The 18761-nt window shown below is 40.8% G+C and overlaps 1 protein-coding gene across 3 annotated transcripts in view; it reads right to left on the reverse strand.

Annotated features, from left to right (window-relative positions):
• Nucleotides 1-18761, reverse strand: part of VPS35L (VPS35 endosomal protein sorting factor like) — a 143827-nt gene that overhangs the window by 37359 nt on the left and 87707 nt on the right. For all 3 annotated transcript variants that reach the window (XM_025275381.3, XM_025275379.3, XM_025275380.3), the window contains exons 20-26: nucleotides 18471-18533; nucleotides 11783-11868; nucleotides 10545-10625; nucleotides 8531-8594; nucleotides 6013-6111; nucleotides 4382-4459; nucleotides 3456-3570 (exon numbers count right to left, since the gene is read on the reverse strand). In XM_025275381.3, coding sequence (XP_025131166.1) covers nucleotides 3456-3570; nucleotides 4382-4459; nucleotides 6013-6111; nucleotides 8531-8594; nucleotides 10545-10625; nucleotides 11783-11868; nucleotides 18471-18533 — 586 coding nt within the window. The remainder of the gene's footprint in view (nucleotides 1-3455; nucleotides 3571-4381; nucleotides 4460-6012; nucleotides 6112-8530; nucleotides 8595-10544; nucleotides 10626-11782; nucleotides 11869-18470; nucleotides 18534-18761) is intronic.

Consider the following 18761-nt stretch of genomic DNA (forward strand, 5'->3'; position numbering starts at 1 on the left):
CAAATAAATGAACTAAATAAATTTTTTTTTTTTTTTTAAATTAAGAGTCTGCCTGCTATGCAGGGGACATGCGTTGGATCCCTGGTCGAAAGATTCCACATGCAATGGGGCAACTGAACCCATACACCACAACCACTGAAGCCCTCGCACCTACACCCCTGCTCCGCAACAAGAGAAGCCACCGCAGTGAGAAGCATGCACACTGCAACTAGAGAGTAGCCGCTGACTGCTGCAGCTAGAGAGAAGCCCTGGCACAGCAAGGAAAACCCAGTACAGCCAAGAATTAAAAAAATCCAACACAGGAACCACCGCCATCATCTCCACTTTACAGATGGAGAAACTGAGGCACTATCCAGCCAATCAGTCCAAGAGCATACAACTCATAAGCAGCAGATCAGGATTGGGACCAGCACACTCAGGAGGTTTGAAACTCACCAGTCATTAGGGCCTCATCCCTAATACATCATATGATCCCACACATCCCCTCTTTTGCTCAGGCCGGCTCCTCTACCCGGAACACTAACTATTCCTTCTTCCTTTCCCCACAGTCCTTCCCTGATAAACAAATGCTCTTCTTTCAAGACCCACTTTTAACATCTGTTGTTGTTGTTTAGTCGTTAAGTTGTGTCCGACTCTTTTGATCCCATGGACTGCAGCCCATCAGGCTTCTCTGTCCAAGGGATCTTCCAGGCAAGAATACTGGAGCGGGTTGCCATTTCCTCCTGCAGGGGATCTTCCCCACCCAGGGATCAAACCCGTGGCTCCTGCATCGGCAGGTGGATCCTTTACCACTGAGCCATCAGGGAAGCCACCTTTAACAATAACACTTTCATTATAAAACATCCTCTTTTCTGAGGTGAGGAACTCTAAAGATAAAGGAACCGAGATAGAGAGAAAAGAATTCACTCTTGCTGTGGCTTGGTGATAACCTTCCAGAAAGAATCACTGACTGACAAGGACAAGGAGCTATCCCCAGTGACAGTGGACCGGCATCTCTGGTCAGATGTGACCAACAACTGATTTGCAAGTCCTTCATTTCTCCTAAAGATCTGGGAGCACTGGATGGCCCTAGACCAACCCCCTGCATGACCCAGCCTACACGCTGAATCAATGTGTCCAAAGGACCAGAACGGGCCTCCCTGTAATAAGCCTTCGTCAGCACTCCACGCTGGCCTGGCTCAGGGTTCAACTGGAGTTTACTTGTTGGGCTGAGCCAGCCCTGGCAAAGCCGCAGCTGATAAAGAAGGTACAGCAGAGGCTGGATCAAGGGAGGCCAGGAAATGAATAGGGGGGAGGGGATGTTTTATAACCAGCTGGGGTTGGGGGGATGTTTAAGGAGACAAACAAACCCAATCAGCCCACTTCCACAAGCTTCTTTTAATTTATATTTAGCCTTCCCCTTCTCAGTAATTGAATATATTATTTATTTTGGCCAGCAACTGCCACATGTGGCTTTCAGAACAACAACAATAAGCTTTTACGGTTTAGCACCACAGCATTTAGAGACTTGAGCAAAATCATTGGATAAATTATTAAGCATGAAGCGGACACTGCATTCCTGCCCCCCACCCTGCAGCAGTTTAAAGTGCAAGGGAGGCAGAGGAGGAGGCCAGAGCTCTAACACAGGGGCGCTGAGTTTGCTTGGGATCTGTAACATTCAAGATGTAGCTCTGAGCTTATCAAGTTGGGAGAAGAAAGATCTAGGCTTCTGGGGCCCCCACATGCAGCTCACAGCTCTGACAGCTCCAGCTCACAACTCATTCCTAATGCTACAGGTGACATCAAACTCAGGGGTCCCCCACACGGGGTCCCCACACACTATTCTTGACCTTTTTAAGAGGGAACCAGTTCATAAGATTTAAACTTTAATGGTAACCCACTCCAGTACTCTTGCCTGGAAAATCCCATGGACGGCGGAGCCTGGTAGGCTGCAGTCCATGGGGTCACTAAGAGTTGGACATGACTGAGCGACTTCACTTTCACTTTTCACTTTCATGCACTGGAGAAGGAAATGGCAACCCACTCCAGTGTTCTTGCCTGGAGAATCCCAGAGATGGGGGAGCCTGGTGGGCTGCCATTTATGGGGTCGCACAGAGTCAGACACAACTGAAGTTGACTTAGCAGCAGCAGCAGCAGCAACATCAATTTAATCTAATTAATTAATTTAATCTAACCTTCATTTTGCACATCACCGGGTTATTGGCAGAGGCTGTTAATTTTCGTTTTGTTTCCTGCAAACCCATCATCCTTACCAAAGCAGGCATTAGGAGTAAGTACCAATGAGGACATACTGGCTCTTGTGGGATTTGCAGTCCTCATCGGGGAAAGGAGTGTCCAGACAATAGCAAACAAATACACACAGTAAGAAAGCATCAGATGACGGCAAGTGCAATGACAACATGAAGAGGATGGTACAGAGTGTGACTGGGAAGGTGGGGTTACTTTAGCGAGGGTGGACAGGAAAGGACGCCAAAAGAGGCGAGGCTTGATTCTCATCTCTGGCCCAGTAATTTTAGAAAATGCAAATATCTGGGAGGAAGATCGTTCTAGAAAGAGGGAACAGCAAGGGCAAAGGCTCTGAACTGGTAGATGGCTTAGTATGTTCAAAGGACAGAAAAAAAGCCGGCGTGGCTAAAGCATGGTGTGAGTTGAGGACAGAAGGCAGCTGCCAGACACACCAGATCACGTGGGGACTTTAGGCCAGGTGTCTGGTGTCTTTGTCTGGTGTCTTTGGTTTGATCCCAAAGGTGCTGAGTAGCTACTGGAGCACCCAGGAGTTGAGAATAAAACCAAGCAGAGTCTGAAAAGGTTCTTGGACAGCAATTATGTTTGAAGACTTTGGTGACACTGAGGGTCCGATGGGAAGGACCCAGCTGCCCACGATCCTAACCCTCCACCAGCACACCCTTCACTGGCATCCTTCCCTCCCTTATCCCTCACCCTCCTGACACTTCTTGGGATCACCTCCCAAATCAACCACTCACACAATCCTGGTTCCAAGACAGCTCTGTACATCTTACAGAAACAGGTTTTGGGCAGAATTTTTATCCCTAACAGCAAACTGTAGAGAGTATTCATTCTATACTGCTTAGACACTATTTCTGTATCTCTGGAATTTCAAACTCTGACAACAATAAATAAACTTGAATCTACTGTGAATGAGCAGGCCTAAGTTCTAAAACTCTCTAGGGATGTCTGAGACACCTGACCTGACATGCCTGAGACAGATGTAGGAAGGTCCTTACAGGAAACAACCCAGGCTCTGTAATCTGACTCTATAAATGTGTATGTGTCCGAGGTGCTTCCTACTAAAGAAAAAATTCATCACTTATTGATCACTTTTTCTTTTCTTTCCTCCTTAAAGGAAGCTCTCTGCACGCATTCACACACTGCTGAGTCAGCTTTCCTAAGGAGCCAGGGAGAGGCTGAGAGAAGAGAGTGAGTGACGGGCTCACCTTGGGAAAGGCACTGGTTGGCCAGGGCCACCTGACCAGAATGCAGGTAGAGATTGAGGCGGGTGAAGATCCCCACCAGGGAGGGAATGGTAATGAAGCAGTAGGCAACGCAGGCCTAGAAGAAAGGGGACGAACAGCAGGTTAGGCGGCAACGCCATCACAGTGGATTAATACTCTCATTTTCATCCATCATATATTTTCAAGTAAAAACACTTAAAACAATTCATCTCCCCATTATGAACCCCAATTTCTCCTCCTTGCCTCTGCTGTATTTCCCTTTTGGGGAGGAACAGGAGGGGCAACCAAGGACAGTAATGGTGTACAAAAATAAATCTTCATCTGTCATCACAGGAAGTGAATAGATAACACCTAATATTGATCATTTAAAGAAGCAGTTGTTAAAACCAATTAGTTAAAAATGAATTAATTGGTAATTTGAAGAAAAAACTGCTAAAGAGAGACTGTGAGGAGAGAGGTATATGGTGAGAAAGGGCAGGGCTGGGAAGCTTATTTTCACTATAATCTTTTCAGTATGATTTTATTTTTAAAGCATGGATATGTATTGCTTTGATAAAATTTTGAGCAGCTTACTCAAGAAACAAATTTCTTCCAAAGCTGGGAACTTGACAAGAGGGAAAAAAGTCCTAGGCTTTTCAGTTACTGGCACGAGCCAGAGATAATTCAGCTGGCATACAAAAATGCAAATCCATCTCAACCACCTCCCCTAATACATATCAAAATTCAGACTCCTTTGATTGTTTCTTTTGAAAACATTAAGAAAATTGGTCAGTCCATGAATATGTAAGGAAAAATCTGGAAAATCAATATTAAATCACCCTTAATCTTTTTCTGGAAGGAACAATTCAGAAACTTCTGTAAGAAACAGCCCGCTGGAGTTCAAAGTAAGTCTTATCTTTGAAACATACCCGAACAAATGCAGCAGTCTTTCTAGAATGATTTCCCTTCATTACTTTCCTTGTTTCCATTGCCAACCGGTTCACACTCTAGATTAAAAAGTAAAACAGAAATGGGAATGAAATGATGGTTAATTCAGATTAAACATCTTCCAAAGAGATTTGAACACTGACTGTATACAAGTCAATGAGAACAAGCTAACCAGAACCAAGACTGGTTCCGGAACCAAGACTGGTGAGCACCAAACCCTGAAATGGCAAAGGGGTCATCAGGCCAGAATCTATCTCGGCTTGAGCAAACATCTCCAAGGGGCACTCACTGAGTTAAGTCATGCCTATCAACTGGCATGATAAATGACCATTTTCTGGCTTAATGAATAGCCAGGGTTCACTTATTCCATTTCCAGAAATCCCACACACCAAGCTTAAGATCTTAGAGATCTTAAGAGATACCTCCAAACCTGAACATAAACCATATAAAATACCTCTGCAACACTAACGCTAACCGTAAGAACAGTAACAGCAGCCACGTTACCACTTATAGCACAGCAGGTGCCGTTCTAGGTGCTGTACATTCTTAAGCTCGTTTACTCCTCATGACTTTACAGGCTGAGTACTATTAACTCCCCTGACTTACAAGTCTCTACATTTAGGTCTTAAGTTTACTAATGCTACAAAATCTGATAATCAGTGAACAAATATATTAAAAGGTCATTTTCCTTAAATTTACATGAAGCAATTCAAGAGCCTTAGGGAATCTTTTCACAAATTCAAAGTTTGGACCTATGGTTCCCAAAATGTGTACCATGACACCCCAGGGTGTTACAGGAAAATCAGAGGGGCATCCCATGTTTTGGACAACCACAGAAGGGCTCAACTGTTGAACACTATGCGAAGCTCTTGTGTGTGGCAGCTCGCAGACATGGTACCTTCCTTGCAGTGACGGCATATCTTGGCAAAACTGGGTTTTTAGCAACTGCCATGACAAAAAGTACTGTGCAAACATTAATGTAGGGGAAAAAATCTATCTGGAACAGGAAATTGGGTAGTGGTGTCCCATCTGATTTCAAGGTTTGAGAAGTCAAGCAATGCCTAGAGGTACATACACTTCATTAGTAAGTAATTATGATGGTTTTAAATTGAATGCAAATGTATACTATTTTTCTTTCAATTTACATAAATTGTTGGTTCAGAGAGCAAGCTGTTAGGGCACAAATTCTTAAGTTGCTTGAACCTAATTTCTTAGTAAACAGAATTGTCATCTCTTCCTTTTTGCCTAAGGGCATCCTGAAAAGTTACTGCAAGGCACTGTGAACCAAGAAAGCTGGGACTCTGGTTAGGCAACACGGAATTCCAACTAGGTTAATTTCTGTAACTAAATAATCACTACAACTCACTCAGCTCTTTGCTGTTGACATGCAGGAGTGAGAATATGCAAATTTCAGAGAAAAAGAGGCCAATGAAACCACTCTAAGGCTCAAGCAAAGTTGTAGATTTTATTAACCTTTGAGAAAACATCTTTCATGCCTTGGGAACAGAAGCAATATGGGGCCAGAAGAATCTGAGATTAAAAGTGGTGCGTGGCCTATCAATGATCAATAAACATGTATTGAGAGAATAAATGAATGAGTGAAAATCCTTACGTGAATCAACTGCACAAGAACAGGTTCCAGATTGCAAAACATTGACCTGGCCTCAACATAAAAACTCAGCTGTTGTTCAAAATCACGGCCAAAGGATACCTAGAATCAAGGAGAAAGAAGTGACAATGTTATCTCTAGGCAGCTGTAAAAGTTCCTCCGGAGTTTTGTGGGGACAGGGGAGGTGCTGCGATGACAAGACACCAGAAATTCCAAAGATATAGATAGGTGGTATCTCAAGGGTATGTAAGCAAACACACATCTGTGAACTGGAATACAACTCCAACTAGATGTTACATTACTTTACCCAGCATACAGCAGAAATGTTACTATTACCACCTCATCTTCATGACATGGGCATTGGAGCAGAACATAAAAAGACCAAAGGGTATAAAACAGAATCTCAAAATGCAAAGAGGATTTCCTAGGCTAGAAGGAAACCACTGGAAAGGAAATTGTGGCATTTTGGGTGTCAGCTGCAGCCTTTTCACATAGATTTGGTGATTGGGAGTCATTTGTCAGAGGGATTCCCTAATAAGGGCCACACATTTCTGCTTCATGATGGGGATTCCAACCTTTAGCAGCTCACTGGTGGCTGCTGGAGCCATCGATGGATGTTAATCCACCATTAAAAACTTCTTCTCCTATTTCTTCAAATTTATGAACAGCTGGATGGAAGGACAAACTTTACTGCTACAACGATCATTTTGTCCAGAAGAGGTTTAAAGTCATAATTTCCACTACAGCTATCAAGTTCCGCATCTTATTTTCTCATATTCTTTCCCATTAAAACTTAGTGGTTTTCAGACAAACCCATAAAAGGATAAATATCACAAGAGCAGCATATAAATTAAGGGAACAAGAGAGGCACCTAGTATCAATCATAGGTACATTTCCTAACATGGGAATTAAAAGGCTTATCCTGAATTTTCATCAAAATTGGTATTTTACCATAGTTAAATCAACCTCTGTAACTGAATGAGTCACATTTTTCAAGGTGATTTTCAAAGTGACCTACTTATTTTCATCTCAGTCAGCTTTTGTCTTGACATTTCTAACAGGAGATACTGGCTGAAGTGGGTATTTTAGTTTCGTGCACCGAGATTTAAGGAAAAGGTTGTTCTGGCTAGGATGGAAAGGTGGTTGTTCCTAATGAAACCTGCAACAATGCTGCTCACTTCGCTCGTCCCTCCCCAGTGTCCCTGTGGACTCTTCCCAGCCGGAGGTGGGTCTGCTTTCCCTCCCCTCCGGAAAGCTGGCCCTGGGACTTGCTTTGACTAACAGAATGAAGCAGGAGGCAGCACTGGTCACTGTGTGATTTCTAAACCTCCAAAGGCCCGGCAGCTTCTGATTCTGCCCTCACCAGGCAAGAGCCCAGACGTGAGCAAATGTTGAGAGAACGGTGGAGAGAAAGAAGTCCCATGACTGAGAAATGAGCTGCCCCAGTCAACAGCCAGCACCAAGACCCCAAACACATGCTCAAGACTGTCCTGGATCCTCCAGCCCCAGTTCTGCCACACTTCTTACATCACACAGAGAGGCCTGGTTACCCAGTCAACCCAAAGACTTGTAAGAATAAAACATTGTCATGTTAAGCCACTAAGTCTGGGATGAGCTGTCGTGTAGTGCTGAGTAACAAGGATGAATGGAGAGTGGACACCTGACATTTCACCCTCACCCACTCCCCAAATCGTTTTCAGCAGCATCTGAAGAGCAGCACATCAGGTGCTTCAGGAAGCCCCTTCTCCACGGGTCCCCCAGTAGCCTACAGCTTAGAATTCTGGGCTCTCACTTTCGTGGCCCAGGTTCAATCCCTGGTCAGGGAACTGAGGATTCTGCAAGCCATATGGCACAGCCAAAAAATGTAACAGTAATTTAAAAAATAAAAATGAAAGAATTTAAATTGGCTTCATTGAAAAAAGAAAAAAAGGAAGCCTCTTCTCCCACTCTGGATCCACATGGTTTGGCTGCCCAGGGGTGCCTGTCTCCCTGGCCTGGCCAGTGTGTTCCTTCCTTCTCACAGCAGCAATTTGCTCAGGGACGAGCCGGTGACCCAAATTAATCCAAAGACTCAGCCCTAGAACTTCTGCTGGAGCTCTTCCTGCTGCACTGCAGAACTGGAAGGAATGGAAACCCGGGGCTCTCGTGGGGAGCAAGCCTGCCTGGGAGGGATGCCAGGAGAGAAGAGCCATGAGCCAAAGACACACAGAGCAGTTCTTGATGACACTATGGAGACCCCGAGTCCAGCTGCTCCTTCCGAGAGGTCCACCCCTGGACTTTATGTCACATCAGCCAGTCCCCCTCCCACCGTCCCCTTTTTATTTTTTCCTTAAGCCAGTTTGTCTTGGCTCTTCTTGCCCCCAGGGGAGTGCTGGCTAATATAAGTTGTTTTCTAATTTCATCTTATCTCCATAAAAATGAAAAGCACCAGGGAACATAATGTTAACTGCTTTCACCAGAGGAAGGATAAACAATTACATCACATTTCTAAGTACACTGAAACTTCTTCCCCAATACTTACCATTTTTATAAATCCATTAATCAAATATGCCAGCATTCTTTTCTCATCTTCAAGAGTGAGTGCACTAAAATCAATAATTGTACATAATTGACATTGAGGTAATAAAGTTTCCAAAGGAAAAAATAAATGAGAAATAAGTAATTTAACAGGTAAGAACATTCTGCATTTTCTAGATTTAAAAAACTCCCATATTTGTGTTTCTTTTGATGAAAATATGTAACCTAAATTAACATAATTTAAATGTGTTTCTCATCTCTCTTAGAGACACTGTTCTCAAGATATATTCATTAACAGCAAAAGAGAAGGTAATTCTCCCTTCTTTGGAATTTGGATAGCAAAGTTCAACTTCAAATTTTGTATTCCAGAGAACTTTCATTCAACAGTTTACTATAAAAAGGTTTAAATGTAGCAAAGTTGAAAATTATATAGTCAACACCAATACACCCTACTATTATCTTATCATTTTATAATATTTGCTTTATCACATAACTCTCCATTCCACCCTCCACTCATCAATCTACCTTATTCTGGAAATATAGCTTAAAGTAAACCACAGATCTCAGCTGCTTCGGTTTAATAGCAAAGTTAGTATAAATACAAATGAGAAAATGTCAAGTCCTTATAGTTTTGATAATATATGTGAAGGTTTATAAATGGTTTCCCAAATTTATTTTTTTTTAATTTAAGAGTCAAAGACAAAGGTTCTTGTTCTAAAACAAGTCTGTATTGGCAAAATCAGCATTCTGTCCTCCAATATGCAACGTCCCCTTCATTCTTTGAGACTACATTTCCCAAAGCTCCTTTGAGGCTACAAGAAGCCACATGACACTTCCAGCCAACAGGATGCGAATGCAAGTGATATACAAAGCCTCCCAAACCGTGTCCCTAAAAGGAAGCTGCTGTCCTCTGATGCCTGCAGGCTGCACCATGAACGTGGTTGAGGTGCCATCTCTACCAGGAAGACAAGAACAACACCCTAGAGGGACAGGAGAGCTGGAGGACAAGAAACCTGGGCTCCTGGATGATGTTCCAGAGCAGAGCTACCCTACCCTGACCTTCTGGCTCTACTTCTCACAAGAGAAATACATCTGCTATTTTATTTAGGCCAAAAACGAATGTCCTACTAATACAAGTACTTTCCTAAATGTCTTTTGGGTCTTTATGTATTTTTGTGCAACGAAAGTCTAGCAGTTCTATTTATTATGAAAAGTCTTGATATTTTGATTTTGAGAACTAATGAAGTTGAAAGCACAGGTCATAAAAATAAAGATTCTACAATTCAGGGGGAAAAAAATAAAACAAAAGAAACACAATTCATCTAGTTGATGGTTAAGTTCCAGAACAATTTCCTCAGTACTTGTAACAGTTTCCAGTGAATCAAGCTGCTGTGTTTAAAAATTCTTTAGGGATCAAAATTTCAGCCACAGAGAAGCAGGAGTTGCCTCAAGCACAGTCAAATGGAAACATGTAATGAAACAGAAAAAAAAAAAAAAAAAAAGATAAATATATCAAACTAGAAAGCAAAGGAGATAATCTGGCTTTTGACCCAAAGGTAAGGCCAGTGACTAGGTCTGAGCCTCGAGTATACTGAACAAATAAGGTCCTTCATGTAAGGAATATATGCAACTTCATTTGAATTTCAAATAACTGGCTAATAATGAGAAAAAATTTAAAGGCTATGTTACTGGATGAGTGAACTCATTCTTATACTATCTGCTGCTCTCAGAAATCTCCAGGAGACACGTAGCATGAGTTCATTTGGATGAAACCAGCCTTTTCCTCCCAACAGAAATCCCTTTGTAAAAACATCTGCCATCTCATTTTCTCAGGAAGATTACCCTCAGCTCAGCCTCCCTCCTCCCCTGGATTGGAATGTCCTTGTTAACAAGAATCTTAATAGACCCCATAAAATAATATTATTCACAGCAGCCGCTTAAAGCAGTAATTCCCTAATGCACTATTATGTGGCATTAAGGCTCAATCCAGGCTCGTTTCAGCCTTAAGCATGGCTTACTTCACAGAGTCGTGCATGGTCTTGCAAACGTGCAAAAGGGCGTTCAGAATCACGGGGTCCTTGGTGGGCTCCTGTTGATGTCTAGGAGACATTTGGGGGTAAGAGTGAAAGTCATCTACACCAAGCACTAAAAGCATGGATTCAGTTCTCATCTACGGGACGTATGTGAGAAGCAGTAAATTATCTGGTTGGCATCTAACATAGCTCGGCTCACCGGCAATGGGCAATGTTCTAGTTTTCTCTGAATTTTTCTTTAACTAACAAGTTTGCTCTTCTAACATAACTTCTCCCAACTGCAAAATCATGGTAAAACTGCTGCATTTCCTAAGCCAGGCAAAGGGCAAATCTGTTTTCTTACCATGTTTCTTGAACCCCTGAAGCTGTCTACAACTATGTTAAGTGCAGAGAAAATTATTAATTTAGTTTCTCAAACGACAAGCTCTTACAACAAATTTTTATGAAAATAAAGTAGGTATACTCATTTCAAGCATATGGAATTAATCTTTTAGAAAGAAAATACAAGGAAAGCTTAAAACATATACTCAACTAACTTCTAACTCAATTTTCCAAACTCTGCTATTTGAGCTTCATTTTAACACACATATTTTTTTAATCATATCTACATACTTAATGTTTAAAGTCAGTTTAACTTTTAACTTAACCCTGGTCTAAAGAAAAATACATTAGAAGTCATTGATTAAACTAGTATTAGTGTATTATCTAATATACTTTAAAATAAATATACGTTCTTAAAATAAAAATTTCTCTTCCATGTACTATCAAAGTATTTCACGTACCTCCAGCAATAGTTTTGGGAAAGAGATTTAATCAATAAAAGGAAAGGAATTAAATTGAAAACCTATCATAAATCTACACAATGAAGATAGAAATCTTTCAAGCTCTGGTATGAGAGAAGATAAGTATGACTATCTTAAAATCTTAAAACTCCCTAAATAAACAGTACATCAATAGATGTTCCTTCCCAAAACTCACAGGAATGAGATGTGGGTGATGGTCAGCCCATCTAATATTTATATTTATTACTTTGTCTTTTTAAGAGCTATTATAAACTTTTATCATGACTGCTCCTTTTAATGTGGTTCCCCTCTCAGTGTTACTTTAGGTATAAATACATCATTACATCATAGGGCCTCAAAGTGTATAAATTGATTTCTTATCAACAGGTTTCACAAGGGCAGTGGCAATCGAAGCTTCTGATTACTTTGTGCTATACTTACTTGATAAAAACTTCCATGATGCATTTGCAAACCTCCACCCGGACACTCTCTTTTTGGAACATGTCTAGAAATGGCAGAAATTTTTCCTAAAAAAAAAAAAAAAAAGGCACTCCACCTGCAATTTACACAAGTTACTAGAAGAGACTTATGGGTTACTTTTTCTTTGAAGGTCAAAACAGAGGAAGAGTTTTTTTGTCTTTCTGAGGCAGGTCTAATCAGGACTCGTGGAAACAAGAAGACTCTAAGGTGTTTTTATTACTTTTTTTTCTAACATAACATGGGCCTTTTTTTTGAAAAAAAAAGTTATTTATTTGTAAGTGAAGGATAACTGCTTTACAACAGCGTGTTGGTTTCTGCCGTACATCAACATGAGTCAGGCACAGGTGCACCTGTGTCCTCTTAGACCTCTCTCTCACCTCCCAGGCCATCCCACCCTTCCAGGTTGTCACAGAGCACCGGCCATTTTACTCATTTCTTATTTTTTACACGCACACACTGCTTTATTTATTTATTCATTTTCGGCTACACTGGGTCTTGTTGCTGCACACGGGCTTTCTCTAGTTGTGGAAAGTGGGGAGCTACTCTCGAGCTGTGGAGTGCAGGCTTCTCCTTGTGGTCCTCTTGCTGTGGAGCGCAGGCTTCAGTAGTCGCAGCACCCAGGCTCAGTGGTTGCGACTTGCTGGCTCCAGGGCTTGGGCGTTCAGCGGTCGCCGCGTAGGAGCTCATTAGTTGCGGCTCGCGGGCCCTAGAGAATGCAGGCTTCAGTACTTGTGGCACATAGGCTCAGCAGTTGAAGCTAGAGGGCTCGAGTCAGTAATTGTGGCACACGGCTTAGCTGCTCTGTGGCACGTGGGATCTTCCCGGACCAGGGATTGAACCTGTGTTCCCTGTACTGGCAGGTGGATTCTTAACCACTGTACCACCAGGGAAGTCCCAGACTCTGAGGTTTTTTAAAACTATTACGATTAAAATAAATTACATGTGCCCAGGGATCAGCGCTGAGACCAGTTACTATTTCAGTGAATCACCTGGGCAACCATTTAACAAAATTATTTATTTATTCATTTTTGGTTGTGCTGCATTTTCATTGCTGCCATGGGCTTTCTCTAGTTGCAAAGAGCAGGAGCTACTCTTCGTTGCAGCGTATAGGCTTCTCATTAAAGTGGCATCACTTGTTGCGGAGAACAGGCTCTAGGTGCGCAGGCTTCAGTAGTTACAGCCCATTGGCTCAGCAGTTGTGGCACACAACTCAGGCTTCAGTTGCTTCGTGGCATGTGCTGTGGTCTAGGGATCGAACTTGTCTTCCCTGCATTGGTAGGCAGATTTTTATGCACTGTACCACCAGGGAAGTTCTGGAAAACCTTTAGGTAAGTATAGCTCATAATGTTCACGGGGATCTCACAGCAAGAATACTTGCAGTGGGTTTGCCATTTCCTCCTCCAGTGAACCACATTTTGTCAGAACTCTTCACCATGACCTGTCCGTCTTGGGTGACCCTGCACAGCATGGCTCATAGCTTCACTGAGTTATGCAAGCCCCTTCACCATGACAAGGCTGTGATCCACGAAAGAGAACTAAACAGCCTCTTGATGAGGGTGAAAGAGGGTAAAAACTGACTGAAAACTCAACATTCAAAAAACTAAGATCATGGCATCCAGTCCCATCACTTCATGACAAACAGAAGGACAAAAAGTGGAGGCAGTGACAGATTTTATTTTCTTTGGGCTCCAAAATCACTGCAGATGGTGACTGTAGCCATGAAATTAAAAGACACTTGCTCCTTGGAAGGAAAGCTATAAAACTTAGTGTATTAAAAGCAGAGACATCACTTTTTTGACAAAGGTCTGTCTAGTCAAAGCTATGGTTTTTCCGGTAGTCATGTATGGATGTAAGAGTTGGATTATAAAGAATGCTGACTGCTGAAGAATTGATGCTTTCAACTGTGGTGCTGGAGAAGACTCTTGAGATCCCTGAACAACAAACAGATCAAATCAGTCAATCAATCCTAAAGGAAATCAGCCCTGAATATTCATTGGAAGGACTGATGCTGAAGCTGAAGCTCCAATATTTTGGCCACCTGATGTGAAGAGCCGACTCACTAGAAAAGACCCTGATGCTGGTAAAGATTCAGGGCAGGAGAAGAAGGGGACAACAGAGGATGAGATGGTTGGATGGCATCACCGACTCAATGGACATGAATTTGAGCAAACTCCTAGAGACAGTGAAGGACAGAGGAGCCTGGCGTGCTGCAGTCCATGGGGTCGCAAAGAGTTGGACACAACTTAGTGACTGAACAGCAACAAAGCTCTTCTTGGTACCTGAAGGCAAGGCAGGCTTCGGTTTTTTTACGATTGTATAGGGGAACAGAGAAAGCAGAGTCAGAGTTGTTCACACAGTGGCTTCTGCATCCTGCCTCCACATTCAGTGCCGGTGTGACGTTAAGCAAGGCTCTCCACCCCTTCTTGCATTAGTTTCATTTGTAAAGTGGGACTCATTTCTACCCTTGCTTCCCAGTGCTGGTCTAAAAATGACCTGAGGCAATGCAGAAAAGTAAATAGAAAAGATCAATGAAACCAAAAGCTGGTTCTTTGAAAAAGATAAACAAAACTGATAAACCTTTAGTCAGACTCATCAAAAAAAAAGTGGGGGAGAGTCTAAATCAATAAAATTAGGAATGAAAAAGTGAGGTTACAACCAACACCACAGAAATACAAAGGGCTGTAAGAGACTACTATAAGCAATTATATGCCGAAATAATGGACAACCTAGAAGAAATGGAGAAATTCTTAGGAAGGTGCAATCTCCCAAGACCGAACCAGGAAGAAATAGAAATATGAATAGACCAATCACAAGCACTGAAACTGAATCCGTGATTAAGAAACTCCCCAAAAAGAAACGTCCAGGACCAGATGGGTTCACAGGTGAATTCTATCCACTATTTAGAGTAAAGCTAACATCTAGCCTTCTGAAGCTATTCCAAAAAATTGCAAAGGAAGGAACACTTTCAAACTCATTCTATGAGGTCACCATCACCCTGATACCAAAACCAGACAAAGACACAACACATACAAAAAAAAAAAAATTACAGGCCAATATCACTGATTAACATAGATGCAAAAATCCTTAACAAAATACTAGCAAACCAAATCCAACAATACATTAAAAGGATCATACACCGTGAATCAAGTGAGAGTTACTCCAAGGATGCCAGGATTTTTCAGTATCTGCAAATCAATCAGTGTGATATACCACATTAACAAATGGAAAAATAAAACCCATACGATCATTTCAACAGATGAAGAAAAAGCTTTTGATAAAATTCACCATCCATTTAGGATTAAAAAAAGCTCTCCAGAAAGTGGGCAGAGGGAACCTACCTCAACCTAATAAAGGCTATGTATGACAAACGCACAGCTAACATCATACTCAACAGGGGAAAGCTGAAAGTATTTCCTCTAAGTTCAGGAACAAAACAAGGATGTCCATTCTTGTCACTTCTATTCAACACAGTTTTGGAAGTCCTAACACAGCAATCAGAAAAGGACAAAGAAAAAAAAGGAATCCAAACTGGAAAAGAAGTAAAACTGTCACTGTTTGTAGATGACACAATACTATAGAAAATCCTCAAGACACTGCAGAAAACTACTGGAGCTCATCGACGAATTTGGTAAAGTTGCAGGATAAAAAATTATACACAGAAATCTGTTGTATTTCTATACACAACGAAAGGTCAGAAAGAGAAATTAAGGAAACAATCTCATTTACCACTGCCACCAAAAAGAATAAAATACCTAGGAATAAACCTACCTAAGAAGGCAAAAGACTAGTACTCCAAAAACTATAAGATGCTAATGAAAGAAACCAAAAATGACACAAAAGAAAAGGAAAGACAGGCCATGTTATTGGACTGGAAGAATCATTACTGTCAGAATGACTATACTACCCAAGGCAACCTACAGACTCAATGCAATTTCTATCAAATTACCGAATTGCATTTTTCACTAGAACTAGAAACAAAAAAATTTTTAATTTGTATGGAAACACAAAAGGACCCCAGATAGCCAAAGCAATCTTGAGAAAGAAAAACAGAGCTGGAGGAAACAGGCTCCCTGACTTCAGACTATACACAAAGCTACAGTCATCAAAGAAGTATGGTTCTGGCACAAAGAAATACCGATCAATGAAACAGCACAGAAAGCCCAGAAATAAAGCCAAGCACATATGGTCAATTAATCTACAACAGAGAAGGCAATATACAATGGAGAAAAGACAGTCTCTTCAATAAGCAGTGCTGGGAAAACTGGACAGCTACATGTAGAAGAATGAAATTAGAACACCCTATTGATGCTTTTGAACAGTGGTGTTGGAGAAGACTCTTGAGAGTCCCTTGGACTGCAGAGATTAAACCAGTCAATCCTAAAGGAAATCAATCCTGAATATTCACTGGAAGAACTGATGCTGAAGCTCCAATACTTTGGTCACCTGATATGAAGAGCTGACTCATTAGAAAAGACCCTGATGCTGGGAAAGGCAGGAGGAGAAAGGGATGACAGAGGATGAGATGGTTGGATGGCATCATGGATGCAATGGACCTGAGTTTGAGCAAGCTCTGGGAGTTGGTGATGGACAGGGAAGCTTGGCGAGCTGCAGTCCATGGGGTCACAGGGAATCGGACACTGAGCGACTGAACTGAAAACAGTATACACACAAAAAAACTCCAAATCAATTAAAGACCTAAATGTAAGACTAAGTACTATAAAATTCCTAGAGGAGAATACAGGCAGAACACTCTTTGACATATATTGTAGCAATATCTTTTTGGATCTGTTTCCAGAGTAATGGAAATAAAAGCAAAAATAAACAAATGAGACCTAACTAAACTTAAAAGTTTTTGCACAGCAAAGAAAACCATAGACAAAATGAAAAGACAACCTACAGAATGGGAGGAAATATTTGCAAACAATGTGACTGATAAGGCATTAATCTCCAAAATATACAAACAGCTCATACAGCTCAGCATCAAAAAACAAACAATCCAATTTAAAAATGGGCAGAAAATCTAAAAAGATATTTCTCTAAAGACATACAGATGGCCAAAACACACTTGAAAAGATGTTCAACACTGCTAATTCTTAGAGAAATGCTAATCAAACTACAATGAGCCATCACCTCACAATGGTCAGAATGGCCATCATCAAAAAGCCTACAAATAATAAATGCTGGAGAGTGTGGAGAAACAGGAACCCTCCTAAACTGTTGGGAATGTAAATTGGTACAGCCACTATAGAGAACAGTATGGAGGCTCCTTAAAAAACTAAAAATAAAACTACCATATGACCCAGCAATCCCACTGCTGGGCATATAACCTGAGAAAACCATAATTCAGAAAACACATGTACCCCAATATGTTCATTGCAGCACTATTTACAATACCCAAGAAATGGGGGCAACCTAAATGCCCATCAACAGATAAATGGATAAAGAAGAGGTGGTTCATATATACAATGGAATATCACTCAGCCATAAAAAGGAATGCAATAATGCCATTTGTAGCAACAGGGATGGACCTAGAGATTATCATACTGAAGTGAAGTAAGCCAGAAAGAGAAAGACAAATATCACTTGACATCACTTATACCTGGAATCTAAAAAAAGATAAAAATGAACTTATTTACAAACAGAAATAGACTCACAGAGAAAACAAACGATAGCTACCAAAGGGGAGGAGGTGAGAGGGATAAATTAGGAGTTTGGGATTAAAACATACACATTACTATATATAAAATAGATAACCAACAAGGATCTACTGTATAGCACATGGAACTCTGCTCAATATTCTATAATAAACTACATGGGAAAAGAAATCTGAAAAAGAATGAATATGTCTTTATGTATAACTTTATGAATCACTTTACCATATACTCTGAAACTAACACAACACTGTAAACCAACTATATTTCAATTAAAAAAAATTTATAAAAGCTCTAGCATAGGGCTTGGAGTGTGGCAAAAATCCAATAAATAACAATTTCTATTATTAAATAAACAAAAGCTTACAGCCCTGTGAGAGAACAGAAGCGGAAACAGGAAGAAGGAAGAGGGAAGCTGAGGGAAGGAGCAGAGAGTGTTACTGCAGAGAAGTACGTAACTAGATTGGTATGTACTAGACCGGTACATACCCAGGGCACTGCAGCAAATGAGAAGGGTGTCATAGGATATTTTCAATTTCTAAGGAAATATAATAAATCTCAACTCTGTAAAGACACTCAGACAACTATAAGCTTGATATATTTCTGAGTTTCAACATTAAACTGTATGATAAAAAGCAGATAAAATGCAAAAAAAAAAAAAAAAAAATCAATGTTCAGTTTAGTTCCAAGGTTTCAGAAGTTGTATGATACCCAGTAGGCACACACATCCCATAGAAAGTCATGAATGAAATAAAAACAATATTTTTCTATCAGTCTATGCCCATTATTTTCACAATAATAGAAATATTATTGCTTAAGCTGCTTAAGTCATTATGATATAAATATTTAAACTGTTTAGACCAACTTTTTTTTTTTAATAAAAAAAGGAACTGTTAAGTTTTTTTTGGTCGAGGATACCATGAAAAATTTACTGAGACATTAAAGGAACCTCTGACTCAGATATAAATTTTTTAAAATAGTTCAAGATAGTTACTTACCACTGAGAAAAGAACTGAGAAATCGTGAAAGTGTGCAATTACTTTCTTAATTATTGACTGAAGCTGCAAAACAAAATGAAAAACACATCTTTAATAAAACTTGGATATTTTTAAAAAGGCAACTCTGTCTCATAACATGCAATCACAATTACAATTAGGGAAATCTGGAGTGCACAAGAACAGGGAATTACTCGGTTAGGTTAAGTCTTATCTCAGTCTGAGTTTACCCATTTTATTCTAGACTTAGAGGAAGAACTTCTCAGCCTCAACCTCCTCTTCTCCAAAGCAGTA

This window comes from Bubalus bubalis, chromosome 24, assembly GCF_019923935.1.
Source record: "Bubalus bubalis isolate 160015118507 breed Murrah chromosome 24, NDDB_SH_1, whole genome shotgun sequence".
In the NCBI taxonomy this organism is placed as follows: Eukaryota; Metazoa; Chordata; class Mammalia; order Artiodactyla; family Bovidae; genus Bubalus; species Bubalus bubalis.